General features: G+C 42.6%; 1 protein-coding gene across 2 annotated transcripts in view; it reads right to left on the bottom strand.

Moving 5' to 3' along the window:
- The window catches only part of FLT1 (fms related receptor tyrosine kinase 1), a 220,437-nt gene that overhangs the window by 69,509 nt on the left and 126,004 nt on the right, over positions 1-24,924 (bottom strand). For both annotated transcript variants that reach the window (XM_079902951.1, XM_079902952.1), the window contains 4 exons: positions 20,712-20,826; positions 12,775-12,883; positions 6,263-6,571; positions 1,584-1,730 (listed from right to left, as the gene is read on the bottom strand). In XM_079902951.1, coding sequence (XP_079759077.1) covers positions 1,584-1,730; positions 6,263-6,571; positions 12,775-12,883; positions 20,712-20,826 — 680 coding nt within the window. The remainder of the gene's footprint in view (positions 1-1,583; positions 1,731-6,262; positions 6,572-12,774; positions 12,884-20,711; positions 20,827-24,924) is intronic.

Raw genomic sequence — 24,924 nt, forward strand, 5'->3', positions numbered from 1 at the left:
GGAGGACCTGCCTCCTCTTTGCAGGGGTTGAGTAAGGCTTTCAGGAGGGAAAACACCCAGTGTCTTAAGGGATGGGTCGGCATTCCATGAAGGGAAGGTACTCCAGGCAGAGGGGACACAGGAACAAAAAAAGCATAGGGGCTGAAGCAGCATGACATGTGCCGCAATCTACAAGAGTTTGGCAATTGTTAGAACGTAAATAAAGTTCAAGGCGGGGGAGCATTCGCTGTAAGAAGTAGGCAGGGCCCGTTGTTGAAGGCCTTCTCTGTCAGATGCTTGAACTGGGTCCTGTGATGGAGAGCCAGTGGAAGACTTGGAACAGGGATGTACCATTTTAGTTGTGTGGAAGACAGATGCAAAGAGAGACAAGAGAGGTAGGGAGACCAGTGAGGAGACTCCTGCAGATGTCCAGGACATAGACAGTGAGCACCTGAACCAGGAGACTGACAAGAAGAAAGCAGAGGAAAGGATGGATTTGAGACACAGTTCACATTTTGTAGGTACAACCTGCTCAGCCTGATGGATTAGAGGAAGAGGGGGAAGGAGAGAGACCACCTCTACTGTGGATGATGGATACACGCTGTCTGTACAAGAGGAGGAAAATCATGTGATGCGATCAGTTTTGGACCTGCTTAGTGTAAGGCCTTTCTAAGATATTTGTAGATATGTTAAAATTGGAGATGCTCTACCACAACCTTTTTCTGTGCATCAAACTCAAATGGAGATTTCATTTTGAGGATTCGCATTGGGGGATGACTCCATATTGCTGGTTATTTGATTTAGGTTGTCGGGATGTTGCAAATAAATGGCAAGTTTATCTTTAATAGAAATGTAATTACTAATCAAAATTATAACTAAGTTCATTTTACTCTTATTTAACCATGGAGTCACGAGGCACACAATAGTGTTTATACTTGTGGATTTAAGTGTAGCTGGTATTAAATATATTTTTTTGTTGAAAGACAATCAACATGACCATTAATTTAGATTTTTTTTTTACCAGTATTATAAAATGTAATTTAAAATATTCTTCTTTTTACCGAATCATTGAAATTGTTATAAAGTGAACTAAGGAGACTATAAGTCTACTCTGAACTTCATCTATGCCAGGCGTTCAAAACTCTGCTATACCTCAAATCGAGGAACTAACGCCTCACTCTTCACTACTGTCAAGATGAACTGAAACATTTTCTGAGGGGCTCTTACCATTTCTCTCTGAATGCAGGATTTTTTTTTTTTTTTTTTTTTTTGCCACATGACTTGCAGGATCTTAGTTCCCCAATAAGGGATCGAACCCAGGCCCCGGCAGTCCTAACCACTGGACCGCCAGGGAATTCCCTGAACGCACGATTTAAAGCAGATTCTGGAAGGATCTTTCCGTAGGGGTAGGAATATGGTCTGTAATAAGAACTGACTCCAGTATCCCTCACTGGAAGTGATATAAGCATGAACCAGGACCCAATTCATTTGTGCAGGTCTATCAGCAAGTAGTTGCAGACATCCTGAAAGGAGGTGATAGGAATTTTAAGGGAAGAAGAGGGTGAGAAGAAAGAGTAAACACGAGGGAAAAAAAAATCTCTTACCAGGTTCTTGTTGTATTTTGTGGTTGTTTTTAAACCAGGTTATCTGAGGCTCTGGGACACCGTTAGCGTGACAATCTAAAGTCATAGAACTGCTGACAGCCACTGTGTGATCACTGAGGTTTCGAAGGAGGTAGGGTGCTTCCTGATCTAGTGAATAAAGAAAGGGAATTGTTATTACTCGTCAACCTTATTCTTTTATTATATATGCATATCAACATTTTAGAAGTAGAGAGGATAACAGCAGAACTCAACTGTAAGTTTTCACTCATATTTTCTTCCCTCAATTTCTCCTCTATGGTTAGCCTACTGCTTCCTCCTTATTAGGTTACTACGATAAATTGAAATCTGTTAGAACACAGGAAAATCAAGAACTCAACTCTGTAGTTTAGATTTCAGTATCAAGGTTTTTGCCTGGCCAACTAGTTGCCTTCCTTTCTTTGAGAGAAGCTTTTTCTAAAACCTAAGGATTTTGCGTGATATTTTAGGAACTAAAAAGGAAACAGACATGATTTTGGATATCGGCTTGTAGTGAGTTTTTACACAAATACAGAGAGTTATAGTAATGAGCTCATCGAATTTTGTATTTTTGTGTTTCACTAACATGTGAGGGCGTGTTTGTGTCACTCAGCTGTCAGTAACCTAAACTGTAAGCAGCAGACCAAGTGGGAGAATTTCTTGAACTTTGAAGCTTTATTGATTATCTCTTTCCTCCAATCCCTTCCCAAATGCAAACGAACAAAGGATTAATTCAAGAGGCAGAGGCACAGATTTGTAGTTTTTGCACTATATAATAGTACAAATATTGTATTTTATATTACTTTCTCTTAAAACATACAAATATGATACAATTTATTTTAATAAAATGCCAACCAATATAGTACAACAAAATGGATTTAATACATTAGGATGCAATACATTACAACATTAAAATCTCACAGAGGGACAGCAGTACCCCAAGGCCCCCGTGAGTACGTCTCTTTTTTTTATGGAATCAGTCCTGCTGATGCGTATACATTCTAGTTGGGCAGGTGCTGGATTGGTAACTCAAGCTTCCACGGTCAAAGAGTAAAGACAACTCCTGAAATCTTCCCCACCCTCTCAAGTCATCCTCCCCCCGCCCCCCAACTCGTTGCAAATCCTGGAAGACAAATCAAAATAGTTTTGACATCACTTACACATTCTGCGTCACTGGTTTCAATTACACAGTCTGAGCTTTCTCTGACCATTCCTCATCTTATTGTACTAACACTGTGAAAGCAGCTTAGGAGTGATTACAACGCTCTAAGAGATGACACCTTGCAATGGCTCTGATTCCATGTCCCTGCAGGATTCTGCCGAGTCCCCAAACCTTTCTGTTTTTATTCCTGCAGGGAAACTCTCAGGATTAGCATTCATTAAAGCAATTGAGAAATCTCAGGTTAAGAAGTATATTACCATACGACTTTGAGAACATGTTGACATAGCATGACATGGCAGGGTGGCTATCTGTTAGGAGAAACAGATTTCTCATTCCATTTTGATTTCCATAGCTTATCATTAGTCTTTTCACATTTTATACAAAATGCAATCTGAAGGCAAAACAGACTTGAAGGAGCGCTAATTTATAAACTCGTCAACTATAGTGTGAAATGAGTGATAGCAACGATCCTTTGGCCTGGTTCAGTGTAGCCTTCCTAGTCTCATCTTGCGCCCCCCCGGCAGACCCATTTTAACAGTTCTGGGTTTACATTCTGTCCAGTCTGTCAAATAGTTTTTCCTAATTGAAAACGCAGCCATGTATCAAAATCTTCCATTTTGATAATTCTTACATGCTTGATCGTTACAATGTTGACATTTTTACACAGTCAAGACCCCAGACATATCAGTGAAACATGACAAGAGAATAAGGAACAGTATCATATTACTACTTAGCATCTTTTACAGCCAACTTTGACACACCTCATTTAAAACTCAGAACAGACCCCGTTCACTGAGTTATACTTGTAATAGCTTCCTCTGGCACATTTACTGTTTCCCAGGCATTAAATATGATAAAATAATCTATCATTGTCCATAGGTCTTATTAGAAGAAGGCAGTCTGAATACATGGCCTGCCACACCCGAATTATTTTCATAGCTACAAACTGTAACATCATCAACACAGACAGGATTTGGCTTCCCTGACAGGTGTGTTTGAAAACAATGCTTATATAAAAGAGAGCATCTTCTTTTAACATAAACGTCACGCAGAACTCCCAAAGGCCCTATCTGTACTACACAAACTTCAGACGAGAGAAGCAGCCGGAAGGCTGCAGAATGAACAGAGAATTCTCAATGAAATACAAAGTTCATATAAACATGTCTGAAACATACAGTATGATGATTTTTTTCTTTGTACCCATTTCTGGAAAAAAAAAAAATTCTCATTTTTGGCAAGTTTCAAAATGACCAATCAACCAAGGAATTGTTTTTTAATCAATTCCCACTTTATAGTAATCTACTTTGGCATTTTAAATAGGAAAGGGACGTTGAACCCATATTTTTAAACCTAAGTTATTTGATGGAAATAGCTGCTTTCCAAAGTTTAACAAAGGGGAGCTCTCAAACTGAGAAAATCAGAATGAACGGACTATTTCTGCTGGTTATCAACAGCCAAAGATTGCTCCCCACCAGGTCCTTTTACTTCTCGGCATTCGAGCCCAAGAGATCTGCCAGGTCCCACAGATACGTACTTCCGATTCTCTATTTGGAAAGGGGACCGAGGAACCAGCCTCACACCCTCTACCCCATCTCAGTCATTCTGCATAGCAGGCTCTTGGTTCTTTCTCTATTTCCCCGTTATCCTCCCCTTACACCACACCTCGAAGACTAACTAACAAAAATCAAAACCCACCCAGTCCTTTCTTTTCCTTTTTGAAACTCTCTGGAAGGATTCTTCAAATTATCTCTCGGAAGTACTTCAAATCATCTTCTGTAACTACTAAACCCTTCCCCTCCCTAGGAAAGGATAGGTTTTGCATGTCCATTTCACCATGTTTTTCAAAAGTACTCCCTAAACCATTTCATTTGCTTTTTCAGCTTTAGTAAAAATTGAGCCTCCCACCCCCCCCACCCCGCCAGGTCCTCTGGTACTAAGGCAGTTTCCTGAAGGAACACACTGACTTATAATGAACAAAGACGCCAGGCAAAAGACCCATAGGTAAAGTTTCCAGATACAATTGATTATTCTTTCCTTTGGGCTGACAACTTCCAGGTTACTAATTGTTTTCAGAGCATTTGGGGCTCCATAAAAGTGCTATTGTTTACTCCTTCACATTTGACAAAAGCAATTCCCACGTGAAAGACAAGTTGAGCCGTGGGACACAGTCTGTTACCTAAAGGAGGAAACAGTCTGGTGAGTTCCCAAGCCTGAAAAGCTGTCATATTGTCACCTCCTACTGAACAGCCCAGCCACTGTGTTCTAAGCCATGGCTATTTTGGTCATTATAGTTTGTTTTCCAATAGTTCAGGCAAGTCACATGTAATGATCAATCATAAATGAAAACAACAGAACAACGCATATGAAATTGGTGAAAAAGTCACTTTCCCCAGGAAAAAAAATCCTATTCAGTTTGCATATGGGGAAAGTGGACTTTTTTTTTTTTTAATGGACAAATTTGAGATTGACATTTGGAAGAATGCATTAAGCCTCTGGTCACAAGAGCCTTTATTTCCTTGATAAATTGATCATGGTACACAGCTGAATGCCATCCATTGGACAGGATAAAGTTCTTTAACCAGGGACAAAAATATTAAAAACAAAGGCATGAGCCACTTTTGTTCAGGTGCTGTCAGTGGCTGTGTAGTCCACTCAGAGGCAGTGAGGAGAAAACCCACTGGACTTGTTGACTAGCTACTGGCATTGCAGGAGAGAACGGGGCTTCATCTGGGTGGACTTTTGTAATTCATACTGTGATAAAGCTTTAATACCTCTGAATGACACCAACACCTTGCACCTCTGGGGCCCATCTCAGACGCTCCAGTTTAAAATTAATGTGCTTAATATAAAAAAAAAAGCATCTTCAAATAAATAAGCATTATAACTTGCTATCATCCAGGTGCTATTTACAAATCAAAAGCAGATGTAACAGTACGAAATAAAACCCGGCAGAGGTCCGTCAGAGTCTCCGATTCAACTGTCCTCATTCTGAGCTGGCCAATGAACCGATTCATGTCCATCTTTGGCAGACACCAGCATCTGTTTAAATTATTCGGGTTTGGCAGCTTGGAAACATAAACATAAAAAGAGGTGGGCATTAAAGTGGAAGGAAAGGATCAGTCCCGAGTTGTTGTCTATCAGGCAGGAGAAAACAGCAAAGAGCAAAACACACAGAGAACGCATGGCAGGGATCCTCCAAATCCAAACGAGCACCAGGTCGGCCCCAGAGAGCGGACCCCTCAGCCTGAACGGGGCGCCCAGAGCTGGGGGTCCCCCGGGGGGCTCAATGTGACTCCTATCATGGCCAAACTCATTTTGGGAGGAGCTTCTCCTCTGAGCCGGAAAATGAGCAACAGTGACAATAAATCAAGATGATATGACACAACTGTTACTTTGTAATGAGTCCTTTAATGTTTTACATTACTTTGTGAGGTACAATCATTCCTTGTGCTTTTAAATTTGGAGATCCGAGAGAAAACAGCCTTTCTGTTGCAGTGCTCACCTCTAATGGTCACTTCTTTCTTCTGGAGGATTTCTTCCCCTGTGTACATGTTCCTGGCTCGGCAGGCATAGGTGCCCGAGTCTTCCAGGGAAGCGTTCTTGATGACGAGGTGCAGCGTCACGGAGTGCTCCTTCGTGACGGCCGTTTTCTGCTTGCGGATGCTGTGCTGCACGGTTCGGTTATTCACTGTCCGCAGCAAGATCCAGGTAATGTCTCTGTACAAGAACTTGTTAACTGTGCAGGACAGTTTCAGGTCCTCTCCTTCCGTAGGCATTTTTTCCAAGTTAACGTGAAATCCATTGGGCACATCTGGAAAAAAAGAACAAAGGACTTGAGTGCCTAGGAAAATCAATGTCTCATCCTGAGGACATATCTCATTCTAAGACAGTCAAGGATCTTGAGGATTGTTCCTACACAAATTCAGCATCAACATTAAAAGGATGGAATTTATGGTTTTTGTTTTTAAAAGGGGAACGATCAGACATGGCAGGTAGGAACCAGCTCAGTTCGTTCCGTCAGAAGCGAGGCAGGAAATGCAAAATAGGACGTTATTAGGAGGGTACGCTCATTTGCTCAAAATTGCTCTTCAAAGTGGAATGCTTTTTTTTTTTTTTTTTTTTTTTTACAACTTGGGATGATAACCCATTGCTTTATCATGTGCAGAAGTCCTCCTGGTAAGTGGGCAAAATAGGGAAGGACTCTAAGAGGAGTTTGTACTAGAAACCACAGGTGCTTTGATAGCCAAACTTATTTAAGTTGTGAACAAGTGAGAACAGGAAGTCCCAGGTCTGCGCTAGGAGACTCCAGTTAACGCTTTACTCCTAAACTTTGGGCTGACGGCATCCTCCTCCTGCTGCTGGCCCATCGCTCCCCCTGCTCTTTGCTGGCGCCAAGGGGTCCTTGCTCAGGTCCCCTTTTATGGTGACTGCTCTACTCAGACATAAAAGAGCAAGATTTCTTTTTTTTTTTTTTGCGGTACGCGGGCCTCTCACTGTTGTGGCCTCTCCCGTTGCGGAGCACAGGCTCAGCGGCCGTGGCTCACGGGCCCAGCCGCTCCGCGGCATGTGGGATCCTCCCGGACCGGGGCACGAACCCGCGTCCCCTGCCTCGGCAGGCGGACTCTCAACCACTGCGCCACCAGGGAAGCCCAAAGAGCAAGATTTCTTCTGAAAATGCGGACAGCTAATCTCGAAGAGTTGCTAGATTGCAAAGTGGGGGCAGAAGGTTTCTAAATCAAATCTGCTCTTAAAAAACATATGAAACATTTTCCTAAAAGGACTGCATCATTGGAAGTCATTTTCTCCAATGTCATTCCCAGGTAACCTTCTTCTCCATCTTCTTGGCGCCTCTAGCCACAGCTCACGAGCTCCCCTCCTCAGCTTTCTTAACCTGGACCATCATTTAGCTTCTGCACTGAGAGTTCCTTAGTCTCCTTTTGGACCATCTCACCAGATGATTTTTAGAATACCATTGGTTGTTACTAGCCCTGAACTGGCCTGCTCTCAAAACCCTCCCATCGCTTGTTACTAGCGGCATATCTGTACTTGAGCAAAGAACTGGGGCCAACATTTCACAAAGAACTTTGAAGATGAAAAGCTCTATGTTATGCTATTATTATTATTATCCTTTGCACACAAAGCTATAAAGAAACCTTTAAACCTTAAGGGGACAATAGTCCAAAATTAGATATCATATCAACTCTTTCCTAAATCTCACTTTGCTTGTTTTTCTGATTTTTCTGGGCTCTGGCTTTATTATAAAGTGTCACGTCTGAAGAAATGCCAAAGTATTTCTTTGGGAGCCGGGGGGTAGCAGTGGTTTACGAAGCTGTCAATGACTGGAGAGAGAGGAGGCCAGTGGAAGTTTTCCTGCTTTTAAAATGAAAACCTAAGAATGTGCCAGAAGAGGCAGAAGCAGCTGACCATAGTTTTTTAACATAACAATAAGGTGTCAGAAATAGCCCCTCTAATTCAGCATCTTTTTATACTTGGGACACTTTCCAAGCATGAGGAGTTAAACATTAGCCATCAACTTTTACCCAGATACTAGGGCAGAAGTCTTGTGCACTGGTTGCAATCGTATTATTTCTGAAAAGACGGTAGGCTTCCATTTACGAAGTCCCATCCTGGTAGTCAGAACCCAAGTGGGTCCCAAGTAACACCACTGAGATCATGTAGAGAGTTTCTATTTACTTTAGTGATTTGAAACTTCCTGTGGAAATAGCTCACAGGTTTCCTGGTGGAAGATTTTGTTTATCTTTGCCAAGCACCACCAGGAATCTCAAAATAAAATGCATTTAGTGACATTGGGAAACCAGGGAGATAAGGCAGCGCTGTTCCTGTTTCACCCTCAGTAATTGCTAACACACCCAGAGTCATGCTGAGTGCCAACAGAACAGCAAAAACACACACAGAGGAAAAGAAAAGAATCGAATCCGTTTTCAGGTCCGTTTCTCATACGGGGACACTGTTAGGAGGCTGACTTGGTTTATGTTGTCAGATGGTACTTAGAAATGATCTATTTCTCAGTACAGCCCCTGCACTATTCTTTTCTGATCCATGGAAGGTGATAAATAAGACGTCCTAAACTAGGTAATGAATCCAGAGGGATTTTTCCCTTAATTCATGTCGATTTTTTTTTTTTTTTTTTAGCCTGAGTACAAAAACAGACCAAAGAAAGCATTGCCTTCTAACTCTCAAAATGAAAACAAGAAATCTTCCCACACTTAAGCCTCTGTTGCAGGTTCAGCCCAGGCTTCAGCAGCACCAACTAACACTCGTCCATCCAACACATAATCACATCCACGGCGTCTTAGGAGATGTGGTGGAGAAGACGCCACCCTTGCTCAGGAGACATCCCACCCAGGGTTAGGGGAAAGGGTAATGTATTTACAGAGGTGCACACCTGGGGGTGGACATCTTGACTTGATTGGATCAAACGTGTGAATTAAGTTCATGAAAGAGACAAGCATAGACATTAAAAGGATGAAAGGTATCTCCTTTCTCAGGTGGAAATAAAGGCTTTACCTCAACTAGAGAACAGAAACAGCATTCTCTAAAAAGAAAGTGAGTGGTGACTAGAAAGTTTTGCTCCTTTCAAATAGATACTGTGGACAAGTGAATGGCAGAGTTGGAGTAGAAGCTGTGGAGGATGCTAATGGCCATAGCAAACTGGTTCACATCAGTTCAGAAGGCAGCTCTGTTGTATTTTAGAGAAGGGGCAGCATGATTGAAATGAGGATCGGTACAGATCCAATTCTAGATCTTTTGATTTTGAGCAGTTCAATTTTAGACAGCTCTTTTAAAGCACGACCTGCACGAGGTCGAGTATAAGCATGGAACAAATATACATTCATTTTTCAGAAAATCGTCATGGAAGGTGCAACATTCCTAAAGAATATTTAGTCTCATCTCTAGTGAGGCGAAATCTCATGACAGAGGTTTGAGTAAGAAAAAGAGAAGAGTTTTAGAAGTAATGAATGTAAGTAATCTATGATTACCCATCAAGACTAGAATTTTTCAAAACAGGGAGCAAAGCATTTAGGAGAATTACATTCCGGGCAAGGGGGACTTGATTGGATGAGTTTGTGCTCAGTTTTAAGATGAAATTTCTGGAGGAAAAATGTCGTGAGCTTCGAGTTAGGTATGTTGGAAATAGAATTCCCATCGCTCCTTTCAATGGATGAGGGAAGGTCTCAAGCACCCCGTGGTTATAAACTGGACGATATGGTGGGAGGCGAAGGGGGACTGCTGCCTGAGTTCCGCAGGTGGTCAGCCGTATCAGCTGGGGCCCTTGCAGCAGCCATGCTGTGCACAGATACAGGCCGGAGCCATGAAGCACTCGGGGGAGGGGTGGGCTGGATGTTGGTGCTGCAGTGAATAATGGGCATCGATGAACCTTCCTGGGACTCGTATGGTGAGGGAAACGAGCAGGGCGTGCCCTCAGTCAGGGCATCCTCTCCCAGTACTCCCTTCAGACCCAGGCAAGGGGGCTCTCTGTTCAGGCTGTACCCCTCCCCACAATGGAGAGAGTCTAGCGGGTGGGGGGGGGGGCTGCCCACACAGAGCCTATGCTATCCCCACTCTTTATCTTTCGTGGGGCCCCTGGGGCCCCAGAATTCCCTGTAAAGATGGTCCCAAGTCTGCTTCCAGACTGTCTCAGACCTCTTCCCCCTTCGCTCTGTCTGTCCTCCTGAGGTCAGACTGCTGGGCGGTCTGCACACTTACAGGGCCCAGGGAGACTGTTTGGGGGAGGGGTGGACAGAGTTTGGAGGTGTGGCCTGGGGAGATCATCCCCAGGAGGATAGGGCCCCTTACCGTGAGGGCCGAGCCCAGAGTGGAAGGAGAAGCAGGGTGAGCCGGGGGTGGGCTTCTCCTGCACCGTCAGGCACCGTCACACTCTGTGCAGTCCCGGAACTCTAGGTTTGTGCCTGACTTTCCAGGTCACCGTGAAAGTATCTTTGTCCACCAGAGGCTACAACACATTTCACAGCTTGTTCATGTGATTCAGAACTTGTAAGTGGTTAGACGTATAGTCTGTGGGCCTCTGTTGGTCTTCTCGCCTCGATTCTGAAAATGCCAGGGCCAGCCTGTCCTCTTCTTTCTTTGGATTCTTTGTACCCACAGGACTACCTCAAGTCCCGCTTCCTTCTCAGAGGCTTAGAGCAACACTCTACAATACAGGGCTACCTGTGGCTACTGAGCCTTGAAAGTATGGTCAGTGTGACTGAACTGAATTTCATCCAGTTAGTTTTATCTTATTTCAAGATAAGATAAAAATTTTTATCTTAAAAGGGATGTAAGGGATGTAATATTTTAAAAAATACTGATGACGTGTTAAAATGATAACATGGGATCTGTTAGGTGAAATAAAATGAATTTCACTTTTTTCTTTTTACTTTAAAAAAAATGGTCACTAGAAAATGTTAAATTATGTATGTGGCTGACATACTTTTATTGGTGGAATTGGCTTGGCATTGGCTAGCATCTGTCACGTTACTTCTGCTCATTCCTTTTGATACTAGGATACAGGTAACATTTCTTCTTTGTGTCCACAGCGTTCAAACCGTCTGCCTAGAAAGACAGGGCCTCCTTGCTATCTCTTTGAATGCTCAACACAGAGTTGAACTGTCCTGTTTAATAGTTGGTGCTCATTAAACTTGTACAAACGTACTGAATGTTAAGAATAGAACAGGAAAGGCTCACTCTTTTGTACTCTAAAATCACAGAGACAGTGGCCTTGTTGCCCCCCAGATATAAAGGACAACACAAACCTTTGGACTTAATTAGTCTAAATCATCTGAAGTTGATTAAAGAAAGAATCAGTCTGTGTGAAACTGCTCTCTGAATCCTTCTCTAAATAAAGGGCTTTTCCTATTTGGAATGAACGCAAAGATGATTTTATCTCCGCTTCTCGAATATTGAGGGTATAGGGACTGACTTGGTTTTCAGAGGCTCTCCCGTGTGCCCCTCCACCTCTCTCAACCGCATTTCCTCATCTGGAAAATGCAGGGCTATCATGTCGAATTATAGCCCCTAGAAGTCTCTTCTGGCTCTGACATTCTGTGAGCACCTACCCACGGATCTCTCCCCTGGTACAGCTTCTCTGAGGGTCAGCTAACGTGCCAGAAGGCTCCCTGTGACCTGGCAACCCATACTTCTCATGCAATTGGACATACCTATTTCCTTCTGGAGAACTCAAGGCAACTGCTACAGCCTGCCCCAGGCAGTGCGAAGTTTCCAGAGAGTTGGCCAACTGCCCAGGTTTTTTCAGAATATTGGGGGAGTGTGGAGCCAGGCAATTGTTTTTATACTTTGAGCTACTTACTTCCTTCCTGTACCCATGGAGGGACATAGGGAGTGCCATTTGTGTCCCTTGGAAGTTATAAGATTTGCAGACACCATCATATTTAAGGTTAAAAATTCTGAAATGCTACCAAAAAAACAGCACACTAAGAACGATCAACCAAGCTCAGCTTCAGATTTCTTTAGGAGAACCTCGTGTGCCAAAAAGCTGAAATTCAGTTGTGAAACATTTGCTGTACAGCAGAAATTAACACAACACTGTAAATCAACGATAACATCAATTTAAAAAAAAGTTGTGAAACAGTTCGCCTCTTGGGTTACAAAGATGTCATCCCATGTATTAGAATTGGTTTCCTTGACTGTTACCGAACACCCACTGTGTGCCAGGCCCTGTGCTGGGGACTGTAGGGTGTTCAAAAAGGAACACGAAAAGATCTCAGATTCACAATCAAGCCCAGGAAAGAGACGTAGACAAACAGCTCTAAAAGGGAATTCAGGGAAATAACCCTTCAGGAGACCCAATGACCCCATGATGCTGTGGAAAACTATTCCTGAGAGCAAGGATGAAGGTACTCAAAGCTGGACAAGTCTATGGAATGTTTTTTTTTAAAAAATAAAAGTCACTCAAGTGCACTCAAAGCACAAAAGACTGCAAGAGAGACTTGAGGTCCCTGGGCTGTCTTCGTGAATATAGGACACGTGGCTTACCTGTGATGTAAAAGTTTATGTTTCTTTCCACAGTCCCTACTTTATTGGCAGCCATGCAACTGTAGATTCCAGAAATTCTAGAGTCGGCCACAGCCAAGGTGCTAGCCGTCTGCAAAAGAAAAGGCAACTTCAGCGACAGGAGGAAGAACCACTGGACACCCCCTGAGATATTTCTGAGGGGGACATGATCCGGCTATTCCATTGCCTCAACAGAGGTAGAACTGCACACGTGGTGGTTACCAGAAACTCTCCCCTCGCCGAGCCCTCAGCAAGAATGGAAAAACAACAGGAAAGCAGGTCCTCAGGAGACCGGGGGCTATGACATCCGACTCATATGAGGGCTTCAGGCTTATTTATCTCGTGCTGCTGGCGTAACAATTACAGACCCGAAGCCCAGATGCGGGACAGCACGTCCTACCCTATGAGGTGGTCAGGGCCACGCCAACGAGAGGGGGAGGTCCAGGCCTTCCCTTTTGTTTGGATGACCTGTGATCACGAACGCCACTTGGTCACAGGAGCCTTCTTTGCCGTCTGGTTCTGTAAGCGGTGTGTTAAGGGAGCACAGACAGAGGAGAAAGGCTGGCCGAACCATTTCTTTTCTGGGACGCGGCACTGCAGCCCTAATGACGCAGAGGGAGGGGCGGAAACTCCCTGAGGCTCTCGCGGGTGTTTGTAAATTCCTTAATTTCTCAGGCTGTCAATCCCTACTCTAGAAAATGAAGATATAAATCATGGATTCACACGGCAACGTCGCTTCTCTAGGGTTTAGTGCTGCTCTTGGGCAGATGAGCCCCTAATGAGGCAGGAGGAGTCAAAGCTATGTGAACTTGAAAGCACTTTCCAAACTATGATGTTGCGAAAAGTAATGTCTCAAAAAAAAAAAAAAAGAACCACAAATTTATACAGCTTAAAGATTTGCATGGCTGTCTTCTTTTAAAGATAAAAATTAGCAGTATGAAATGAATTGTTGAGAATTTTAAAATTTAACCCAACCTTTCAAAAAAGTAATGCATGCTATACATGAAAAAAAAATGAAACAGCTAGTAAGTTTTTCATATTTAAAATTACAAAAAAGGTTGATCCAGTTACTTATAAATCGTTGCAGCCTATCTCCTAGGACACAAAGAACTGGTCATAAGCCCTGAAATTGTAGAGGCTGTGCTGATGCTTCCAGACTAATGGGGTGTCCTGGCTGGAGGAGAACGATCCGGTCACTTACAGGTTAACGTGATACATAGAGAGGCTGAACTGTGACAGCGGGCTTTCTAAGATAGTAACACAAATTCTACAAAGAGTCCTAACATTTTTCTAAGTTGCTACGTTATGCGGTAGGCACTTTACTCGTATTCTCATATCCCTTACGAGAAATGAAAGTATGTCTGTCTTTACAGATCAGGAAGCCTAAAAAATATATTCGTAGTTTTTTTAGCCAGCAACTTCATTGCTCCAAATTCTCTGTAATTTCCACTACGGTACAGTTGATATTTCATGATACCTTTTCTGTTTGTTAGATCTGTTTAATTACATGTACCCACATACCCTCTGTGTATTACTGAAATTCTGGGAAATGAGTGTCTGCGATTCGTGGCATTTTCATCCAATGTAGCAGATACTGATTATTTGTTAAGGCATCCCCCAGACGTTGTAAAGGGGACGGAGGGGAGTATGACACGACCCTTATTCTTAACGTGAAGGACTACTTCTAGGTCACAGGAAAGAATTTCCCTACTTGAAGCCCAAGTATATATTATTCTCTCTCTTACAGAGAAAGACTCTCACAAAAGCAAATAACCAGTGGAGAGAGCTCAGGTGTCTCTTTCTCTATTTTGATTACTGATCACTACAGGAGGCGGGGAATACAAAAATTCTGGATGGCTGTCTAATTACTGCACCCACCACTTCAGAGTTGTGGAGGAAAAAGTAGCTAGAAGAGAAGCTTGTAGGTGACAGGTGGAAGGACAAGAGAGATCACCAAGTGAGACTCTGACTCCTGGAATTTTCTCAGGAGACGAGCTCAGGTGCCTGAAAGCAGCATGAACAGGGTCAGAAGAGGAACAGTCGTGGAGACCTCACAGCCCCTCTGCTGTTTGCCTCTCAGCTCAAGCACAGCTTTCCTTACGAAGTTAGCGCTCAATGTTTATCCTAAAGGGCCTCAGCAGAGCCTTATTTAGATTCTCAGATGTATTGCTGCTCAATAAGTAAGTGAACAACTCATTTCTGTTTGGCTTGAACATCTGAAATGATGAACAACGATGACCTGAAAGTTGCATTTGGATTTCTTTTAAAATTATTTTGATTTCACTGAGAGCGGGGCAACTGAGAACCAGAACTGGGTTTCGTGCCGAGGGCAATCAATTCAGATCTGCACATTTGCCAAATTTAGGGCCTGTGCAGGCAACCGGGGGAGGGCTGTAGCCATTTCACAACACTGCGAAAACAGATAGCTCAGGATTTCTGTATAATCAGAATAAAACTGAGGTCCACAGAAGTGAAGTGAATCCAGGCCACACGAACCATGGAGATAACAGATGCATCTGAATCTCTTATTTTGCCTGAATGACCTCTTCCGAGACTGACACCTTACCCCCAGTAGAGCCTTCCCCAGAACTCACCTCTCCAAAGTTTCTATTAAAATTGAACTAGAAGGTGACATTGGTGGGAGCTTACATTGTTTCTGGGTACCTCTATGTTACCCTTGCTGTGCGCCGGACAGTGTGTGAGGCAGTACCTCATTTAATTAATCCTCCCCGGAGCCCAGTGACGTGGGTGTATTACTTGTTCTACACAAGAGGCAACTGAGGTTATAAACTGATTCACTCAGAGATCCATGGTACCACAGACAGCCCCGAGCAACAGTTATGCCCCGGTCTGTCTGACACCAGTGCCTGTGCTCTTAATCTACACGAAATTGCTGCTTGCCGCCTTCAGACCCTTTAAATCTAATAGTACAGATCTACTGGTAGAGTTCTGTCTCTGCCTTGAGTCGGATTTTCTCTCAAGAATACCTCCTTCAATGAGCAGACATGGTCACTACAAGCTCAATGCTACTGTGTACAGAAATCCTGTTTTTTTAGTATTTTATACAAGTTGCAAGCTGATACAGTGTTATATGGTTTGAAAATATGATTGATAATGGACAAGTTATAATTAGAGAAGAACATTTTAAAATAAGATGGAACGTACGTCCTGTGAGCAACGTTATTCAAAATGATCTGATTTCTAGAGGACTTTTATTTTTCTAGAGTATATTTTAAAGCTATAAATTAAAATATTTTCATGAAAAAACTATGACACTTGAAGTATAAACTATAGAGTCAGAAAAGGGAGGTCAAGTGTGAGCTGGAGGTGGGTGTAGTTTGGACACAAGAGAACTTCTCACAGGACAGGAGTCTCTTGGGTTAAGGGGACAGATGTGATCCCCGGCGGTCATGACCAAATACTATTGTTTCAAGAGGGAAAAAATGGAAATAACGTAACAGTTGGAACAGCAAATATCAACTTAGCACTTGAAAAGAGAAAGTATTTCAAACTCAAGAAGTTGAGATGTAGCATATGTTTGAAATTATCATCATATATTTTATAAGGTACACCAAAAGAAATTCCCAAGGCTGTCTGCTTGTACCCATTCTAGAATTAGTTTCCATTTGCCAGTTTTTTTTTAGTTCTGAACCCACACTTTGGGTGCCTCTGTTTTCCCTGCGAGGACCTCAAGGATTAAGATATTAGAAACAGACCCTTCAAATCCGTTCTCTGGGTTCTTCTGTATGACCCAGGAACGCTGGTGAACACTGTCGTCAGGTACTGTAAATTTGGAAGTTATTCATTCTCCTTCCTTCCTTCCCTTTCGCTAAGCGTTAGTGATTCACTACTGGAATGTGGTTTGAACCTCATGGAACAGAATGGATGGGATGATGTGTAATTCAGCCTAATTTCCAGCACCTGCCTTTAAAAAAGACCTATATATGGATTTTATTCTCGGATGTTTCTATTACAGTTTCCTTTGAAGTGTTTCAGGGAGAAATAAAAGCAGATATGTAAAGGTCAGGGAAGAATCTAAAATGATCCTGGGGTGGTGCATTTGAGCCAACTGATGGGAAACAGAACGTGAGAAGGTAGACAAGGTCGGGGAGTGGGTGGGAGAGCGGAACCCAGGCTGTACTCCCGGGATGAGGCATTCATGCTTCGGTCATGGACGTGTCTTTTACGGTACACACATTTCTCAATGAAACCTCAAAACGATTTCAATGGAGATGTTGCTAAGATGTTACATTGTCATGATCCTCCAGCCTCACAGAATTAATGCTGTGAAACGCATTTCCTGTGTAATTTTTCCTAACACAGGGCTCCTTCTACTTCCTGCCCCAAGTCTACAAAGTCTGGCAAACCCACTGAAACGATACCAGAGCTCCATGTTTGCCGTTAGCAACTCCAATTGATGACTTCACTTCTCACAGATCTGGGCCAAAACCTGGCCATAAGGAGACTGAATTTTATTGTCTCGTGCACCCTTCCTTGGGTTAAACAAAACAAAACACAACAGGGGCGTGGGGCGCGGGGGGAAGCAAGTCCCTGAAAGGCAGCAGGTGCTCGAGCAGGACCTCGCTCCACTGATGGCTGGAGCAGGGTCCCGGGCATGCCGACTATATGACTGGGGAAAAGCATCTGTGTGCTCTAAGCTGGGACTTTCATTTGCTTTCTTTACTTGAACAGAAAAGAAAAGCAGTTTTAATTGTAAAGGAAATAACAATGCAAAGAATTCTGAGATAGCAAAACTTCCGTCTGTCATCTGAAAGACGTTTTTCACACACAAAGATATATTAATAGATGCTAAAAGCAAAATTAGTAAAGTCTTCTAAATTTAGGACATGAAATTAATAACTCAAAGTCTAATTTGTTACAGTCACTACTAGGATATGTGTGTGTGTGTGTGTGTGTGTGTGTGTGTATACACACACTTCGTATAGAAGGAGTATTAAAGGTTTTTCAACACAATTGTTTAATAACTAGTCTTTACTGCATATGTTCACAATCAATTTGGGGGATTGCATTAGGGAATATAAGACAATCATCTTGATAACAGGCAAACGAGACAGGTCATGTGTTCGGAGCTCCATTTTTTGGAGGAGAGAACTCAGGTTCAGAGAGGTGAACTGATTTGCACGTGGTTACACACAGTAGAAAGGGCAGACCTTAACCCATGCTCTGCAGGTTGGATGGCCGAAGGGCCAACTGTGTCTGGGGGTCTCTGTTTAAAAACCTGGTGTAACTACAGAATTACAAGACAATAAATTTGTTTCAATCACACATGGAAAAAATCAGGGAAGATTCTTTATCTCACCCAGGTTTTGTCATGGAGGCAGGTAGCTACTTCATGGTTCAGGCTAATCAGAAACATAACCTAGCTTTTTCATTTTCTATTTTCTGTCGTATGTTTTCTTGTGGCTAGAATACCACAAACCGGACTAGAAGTTCTTTGGAATTAAGCTCATAAATTCGTGTTTTAATATCCAGCAGTTAACAGTACAAGCATCTGATAGGGTCAGGGAAAGGCAAAATGAATCGGCACGGTCAAGGGCATCTTGAAATTATCTAGTACTTTGTGACAACTAACTTGCTTTCTACTCTGAGGCAATTTGCTTTTTTTTCAAAAATGTAGTGTCACTCAAACTTTCGAGTTTACAGAGTGTCCTCTTTTCTAAGTATTTCATTAAACTGCTGTCTCACCAATAGCTACACATCTTGGAATGTTTTAAACTACAGTTTGTTTGCATTTGAGAAAAAGAACTGTGAGCCACCTACACCTTACTGCAGTGGTTAGAAAAACTTTTCCTGAATCCTTGACAAGTGATCGCTGATATTATCGTGCAAGCCATCACCATCTTAACTAATTGCTGTATTGGCTTAGTTGGCAGAGCCCTGGGTTTTGGCAACGAAGACTTGGGTTTGAGCTTCTCACGTGCCACTTTTAAGCTGCGTGACTTGGAGTTAGTCATCTTATCGCCTCAGTTTTTCTTATCTTTAAAATGGAGATAGCCACTCTGGCCCACCAAAGAATGATGTTGACATAAGCGTATGTCCAAAAGTTTTCCATCAGGAAGAATTCAGATGTTATTTGTTATTATGAAGTCCTATGCGGAGAATGATGCCATCTATTTTGTTGCTTTCAAATGCAAATATAGCTGAACAGATAAATAAGCATGACCACACTTAAGGAGATAACACCCATATTAACAGACTACTCCAAATCAAGATATGCATGTAGAAGTAGATATTCTAGCAAGGGGTGATTTGATATGGGTTTTTTCCCCCCCCCGCTTCTTAAAGCATCACTACCCCTGTGCCTGATAATAGCAGATTTTGGAGCTGCATTTTTCACTGATTCGACAGAGAAGAAAACCACCAGGTCTGAGATCTGCTCAGACACAGGTATCAGCTAGTGTTGAGGTTAAGGGAGTGGAGAAAATATGTCCAAGAGCAGAAAAGATGCTCCTAGACCCTGACTAGGTCAGGGAAACTTTTTTAAACTGAGCATAACTGACAACATTATATTAGCTTCAACATTTGTATGTATTGCAAAATGATCACTACACTATGTCTAGTTAACACCCATCACCACACGTAGTACAAAGGTTTTTCTTTCTTGTGATGGGAATTTTTGAGATCTAGTCTCTTAGCAACTTTTAAGTGTGTAATTCAGCAGTATTAACTATCGTCGCAGTGCTGTACATGGCGTCCCAATGGCTTATCTATATATTATAGGAATTGGAAGTTTGTACCTCTTAACCCCCCTCATCCATCTTGCCTACCTCCTGCCTCTGGCAACCACCAATCTATGAGCTTGTTTTCTTGTTTATTTGTTTTCGTCCACATATAAGTGAGATCACACAGTATCTGTCTTTCTCTGTCGGACTTATTTCATTTAGCATAATGCCCTTAAGGTCTGTCCATGTTGTCACAAATGGCAAGCTTTCCTTCTTTTTTATGGCCGAATAATATTCCACTGCGTATACAGACCACATTTTCTGCATCCATTCATCTGTCGATGGACACCTAGGTTGTTTCCATATCTTGGCTGTTGTGAATAATACTGCAGTGAACACAGGGGTACCTATATCTTTTGAGTTAGTGTCTTTGTCTTCTTCAGACAAATACCCAGAAGTGGAATTACTGAATCATATGGTAGTTATATTTTTAATTTTTAAAGGAACCCCCATACTGCTTTCCATAGTGGCTGCACCAATTATATCCCCACCAATAGCGCCCAAGGGGGTCTGCACACCCTCACCAACATTTGTTATTTCTTGTCTTTCTCACAATAGCCATTCTGACAGGTGTGAGGTGATATCTCATGGTGGTTCTGATTTGCCTTTCTTCAGTCAGGGAATCCGATACACTGTGTGTGTTTGTACACCCCAACTTAGGCTTCGCCCGTGCAAAAACAGAGGGGAAAACAAGATATTTTGTGAAATGGAAACATTCCATTTTAGCCTCAAGTTTTGTGCTAGCTTTTGCTTACTGACCTCTCACTTTATTTATGTCAGAGGTTCTCAGTTCTGGTTATGCTAGAATCTCCCAGGAAGCTTTTGTGAACCCTGGGCTCCACGCGAAAGACTCACATGTAATAATAATTGGTAAAGTAGACTACTGTGCAGCCAGAGTTGAGAACCACTGATGTGGACCAGTTTGATGCTCAAGAGGCATTTCTACCTCTTCCGTTAGGTCCAAGGACTCACTCCTTCGGGACTGGTGCTCGGTTGGGTGTATATAGCAGTTTGAATAGCCTCAGTGCATTGCTCCGTAAAGACATACTACTTATTTTCTTCTCTGAATTTTTGCTTGAGCGCTTGAATTCCTTCTGGCTCTAATAAACCCAGAACTGGGAGCTGAGTGTGTACTTTTAGAATAAATACCCCCATGCTTATTTTGACGAACAGTACCTTATTCTTTCCTTCTAAGACTGCCGTGCGCTGAGTGATGCTCTCAATTCTGTTTCCTACGGTGCTGTCAGGATCCAGGATAAAGGACTCTTCATTATTGGAGCAAAAGTCATACCTATTTTTAAAAAAAGTAAGCCATCACTATGTTGCTTTGCAGCATGGTCTAGCCCATGGTGACCGGTGAAATGAAAACCATTAAGTCCTCAGATAACAAAGTCACAATTTTCTTCTTTTCCTTAGACGCTTCCCCCCCAATATCCATCCTCCAAACTTAAAAACAGCAGACAGATTTTGCCTGATCTGCAAAACAAAACAAAACAAACCAAAAAAACCCACACCAGTGTTATCTCCATATATCCTTCCTGTTCTATGTTAAATATTAAATAAAAATGCATAAATTTAAAAATCTAGTATCTAGATTTTAATTAGTTCCTAGTGGAAGAAACATGCAAACACGGAAAAAAACGGAAGTTATGTTAATGAACGTAAACCTCAAGGATAACAGCATTTCACAGCTATAAAAGGCTGGCATTTAATATGAGAATATTCCATTATACAGCTAATTTTTTCCAGGGCTGATTAAGTGTATATGGAAACACACATCATGGAGCAGCTATTAAATTCAGTCTCTTTCTTTTCAAGTTTTGGAGTATCACGGCAAGCTCTTTAACATCTCAGGCCTCAAGTGTTTAATTATAGAATATGTGTGTTGAAGTTGTTTAAGATCTTTTTTGCTTCTGAAAGTCCATGAAATCTCCCTCTCTTACTGTTTAAACTAGCTGGAGCAGTACCATTTTAAAGAGAGATTCCAACCTATATCCGAAAGTATGTTCTTTCAAACACCTGATTATCAGTAGGTGCCTGTCACTTTACTACCTAAATCACTGGTGTAAATATCTATTGATCATTTATTATGTTTCTTCATCTCTGTTTCATTTACTTCTGCTGTGATCTCTATGATTTCTTTCCTTCTACTAATTTTGGGTTTTGTTTGTTCCTCTTTCTCTAGTTGCTTTAGGTGTCAGCTTAGGTTGCTTATTTGAGATTTTTCTTGTTTCCTGAGGTAAGACTGTAATTGCAATAAACTTCCCTCTTAGGACTGCTTTTGCCGCATCCCATAGGTTTTGGACCGTCATGTTTTAGTCGTCATTTGGATCATTTACTATGTTTCGTGTATCCTGGGTTCTACACGAATAAAAAATCCAAACAACAGAAAGGACACTTACATCCACTCTGACCCGGGCAGTGCAGTAGTATTTCAACATGCCTTTTCCCAAGCCAACACCCACAAAGCTGCCACCAGACCGACCCCCTGAGCATTCGGGGTTCTAGTGGAATCCTCTTTGCTCCAAAAGCTTCAACAACTGGACTGAAGAAAGCCCAGGCTTCCGGGACTGAGTCAAGGCCATCCAAAGTCCATTCCCTAGCTGCCTTTTCAACCTTACCGCTACAGACACGTTTCCTCACAGGCAAACCACAGTTCGGTTCAGCTACTCCAAAGAAGACTTGAGTCCTAGAGCTGCCCTGACTTCTAGCTGTATGACAGTTTTCTCCTCGGAAACACACAAATAAAATTATACCTGCCCTGTTCATCTCACGGGATTATACATGTGTTAAATGACCTAATTTAACTGCAGAGGTTTTGTAACTTAAAGACACCCTAGAAAAGCGAGGAACTATTCTCCCTGTGGCTCGGGGTGTGCACACACCTGATTCCTTCACCTTCACTCACCAGTGACTGCTGCCTCGATGCCCCTCACTGCCGGCCCGATCTCCTCCAAGCAGCTTATCCTGATCCCTGTGAACCCTGACCATGCACAGGATCAGAACCACTCGATAAGCCTGTAGCTAGACCACCTTAACTTGTGCTGTGATTTCTATTTGCGTGAACCGCCCAGAGCCTAGCTCTGTACCATCGCGTAGGACAAACGCAGGTGCTCAGTAAGTGGACACTGCAGGTGCTCTGCTTTCTACCACTCATGACAAAATGAACGCTGATTTCTTTCTTTTTTTTAATTAGTTATTTATTTGGCTGTGCCAGGTCTTAGTTGCGGCAGGCGGGATCTTTAGTTGTGGCATGTGGGATCTAGTTCCCTGCCCAGGGATGGAACCCAGGCGCCCTGCGTTGGGAGTGCGGAGTCTTAACCACTGGACCTCCAGGGAAGTCCCCAACGCTGATTCGTTTAAAGCAGCCTTTTGAGATTTAAATATGGATTTCTGGGGGGGGACACGATGCAAATATACAAAGAGCTATTTTATGTGCCTCAAAAAAAACATCTGTGGGTGCCCAAGGTGTTTCCCTGCCAGATTGGGTAGCTTAAGAGACAAGTGCGCGTAGGAACTGGGCTGAGTGCCTGCAGGCAGCTCACGGCCTTTGCTGTTTTCCGACCGCCTTATGGATTGATGCTGTTCATTTCTGTATCTCTCTCCTGGATGCAGTCTTTCCTCCTACCTCCCAGCCTAAAGAGTGAGGACCCTGTAAGGCAGGGAAGTGGTCATTTGTATGATTACTTGCACTGTGAACTTTTCATGGCGTCACTTCATATGCCTTCCTTCTGGCTTAGAATTTGCGGTGAGCGCACAGCTGGCTGGGCTCTAACCTGTACACGTCTTGGGCAGATTCTGCAGATTTTCAAGCCAGAAAGAACGCGTGGTTGCTCTTAAGTCATTGTCGCCCTTGGCTACTTATGTGAGAAGAAAGTGAGAGGATGAAATAAGTGAGAGAAAAGGTAAGAGAGGAGGAATTGTGATGATCAGAAAAAACAAAAGTTCTGTAATTATTCCTGTCTGGTCCTCAAGCTGAGAAAGGACTCCAGCATGTGAAACTAGGGAGTCTTCTGGGGTGGTCTCCCCTCCTGGGGGGGCACACTGCCATATAACGTCCTCTCCCCCAGCGCATTCACCAGTTTCTAAGTTTGCATTCAGTGCTTCTGAGGCCCCACTGGGCCAGCAGCTACAAGGACCATGGGCCACCTCTACGGGATCACTCTGTCTTCATAGTTATGCCAGGGCCAAGCATGTAACTGGCACCCCACAAACATTTGGAAACATACAGGCGTGAGGTACTGATGTGTGGTTTCTAGTAAGAGTTTTCATTGGTTTTAACTGTTTATTATTTTCAAACATATTGATGAGTAGAGTCATAGTATAGTAACCCCCCATATACCCATCACCCAGACTTACTAGTTACCAAGAGTTTGCCACATTTGTTTCATCTATCCCTTATTTCTTTTTACTTTTTCTTTTGAGAAATATTATAAAGCAAATCGCAGACAGCATGTCATTTTCGCCTCACATATTTAGCGCATGTCTAAAAATTATGCACGTTTTCTAATAACAACAACGCCATGATCACACCTAACAGAATTAGCAATAATTCCACGGTGTTGTTTGTATCTGGCCCATATATCAGATTTCTCCAACTGTTTTTAAGATGTCTGTTTTTACAGTGAGATTATAAGATTTAAAATAAAAAAGAGGGCTTCCCTGGTGGCGCAGTGGTTGAGAGTCCGCCTGCCGAAGCAGGGGACGCGGGTTCGTGCCCCGGTCCGGGAAGATCCCACATGCCGCGGAGCGGCCGGGCCCGTGAGCCATGGCCGCTGAGCCTGCGCGTCCGGAGCCTATGCTCCGCGACGGGAGAGGCCACAACAGTGAGAGGCCCGCGTACCACAAAAAAAAATAATAATAATAAATAAATAAAATAAACAAGAATTCATAAGGACAAACCATTCCTTAAGGAATTTCTGAGATTTTTTGACTAGCTATTCCTATAATCATCAGGTAAAAAAAGTGAACATTTTAACTTATTGATTAGTAGAAGGAACGGAACCAAAGAGAAATTATACACTTTCTCCTTGACTTGAAATATATCATGGCCTTAAAACTTTATCATTAAAATAAGTTATTTTGTCCTACTTTTCGTAACATCTATACCTCGAACTACTGTCTAATCTCAGATCTTTCACACACATGGGGTACATAGATAGGTTTATATAACGTGTGTGTCTGTGGAGATATATATAACATGTATATGGGGGGGTTGTTACATATGTGTACACCTGTGACATGTACACACGTTACACAGGTACTCGGTATTGTGATATCCAAGAGCTGAAGTTCTCTTGTATCTGAAAGAGAAGCCTGTAATTTCATTCCTTTTTCCCCAAAGAAGTGAAAAAGATAAGGGAGGCCTTAGAGAAAGGTCTTAATTTCA

This window comes from Stenella coeruleoalba (genome assembly GCF_951394435.1).
Source record: "Stenella coeruleoalba genome assembly, chromosome: 18".
In the NCBI taxonomy this organism is placed as follows: Eukaryota; Metazoa; Chordata; class Mammalia; order Artiodactyla; family Delphinidae; genus Stenella; species Stenella coeruleoalba.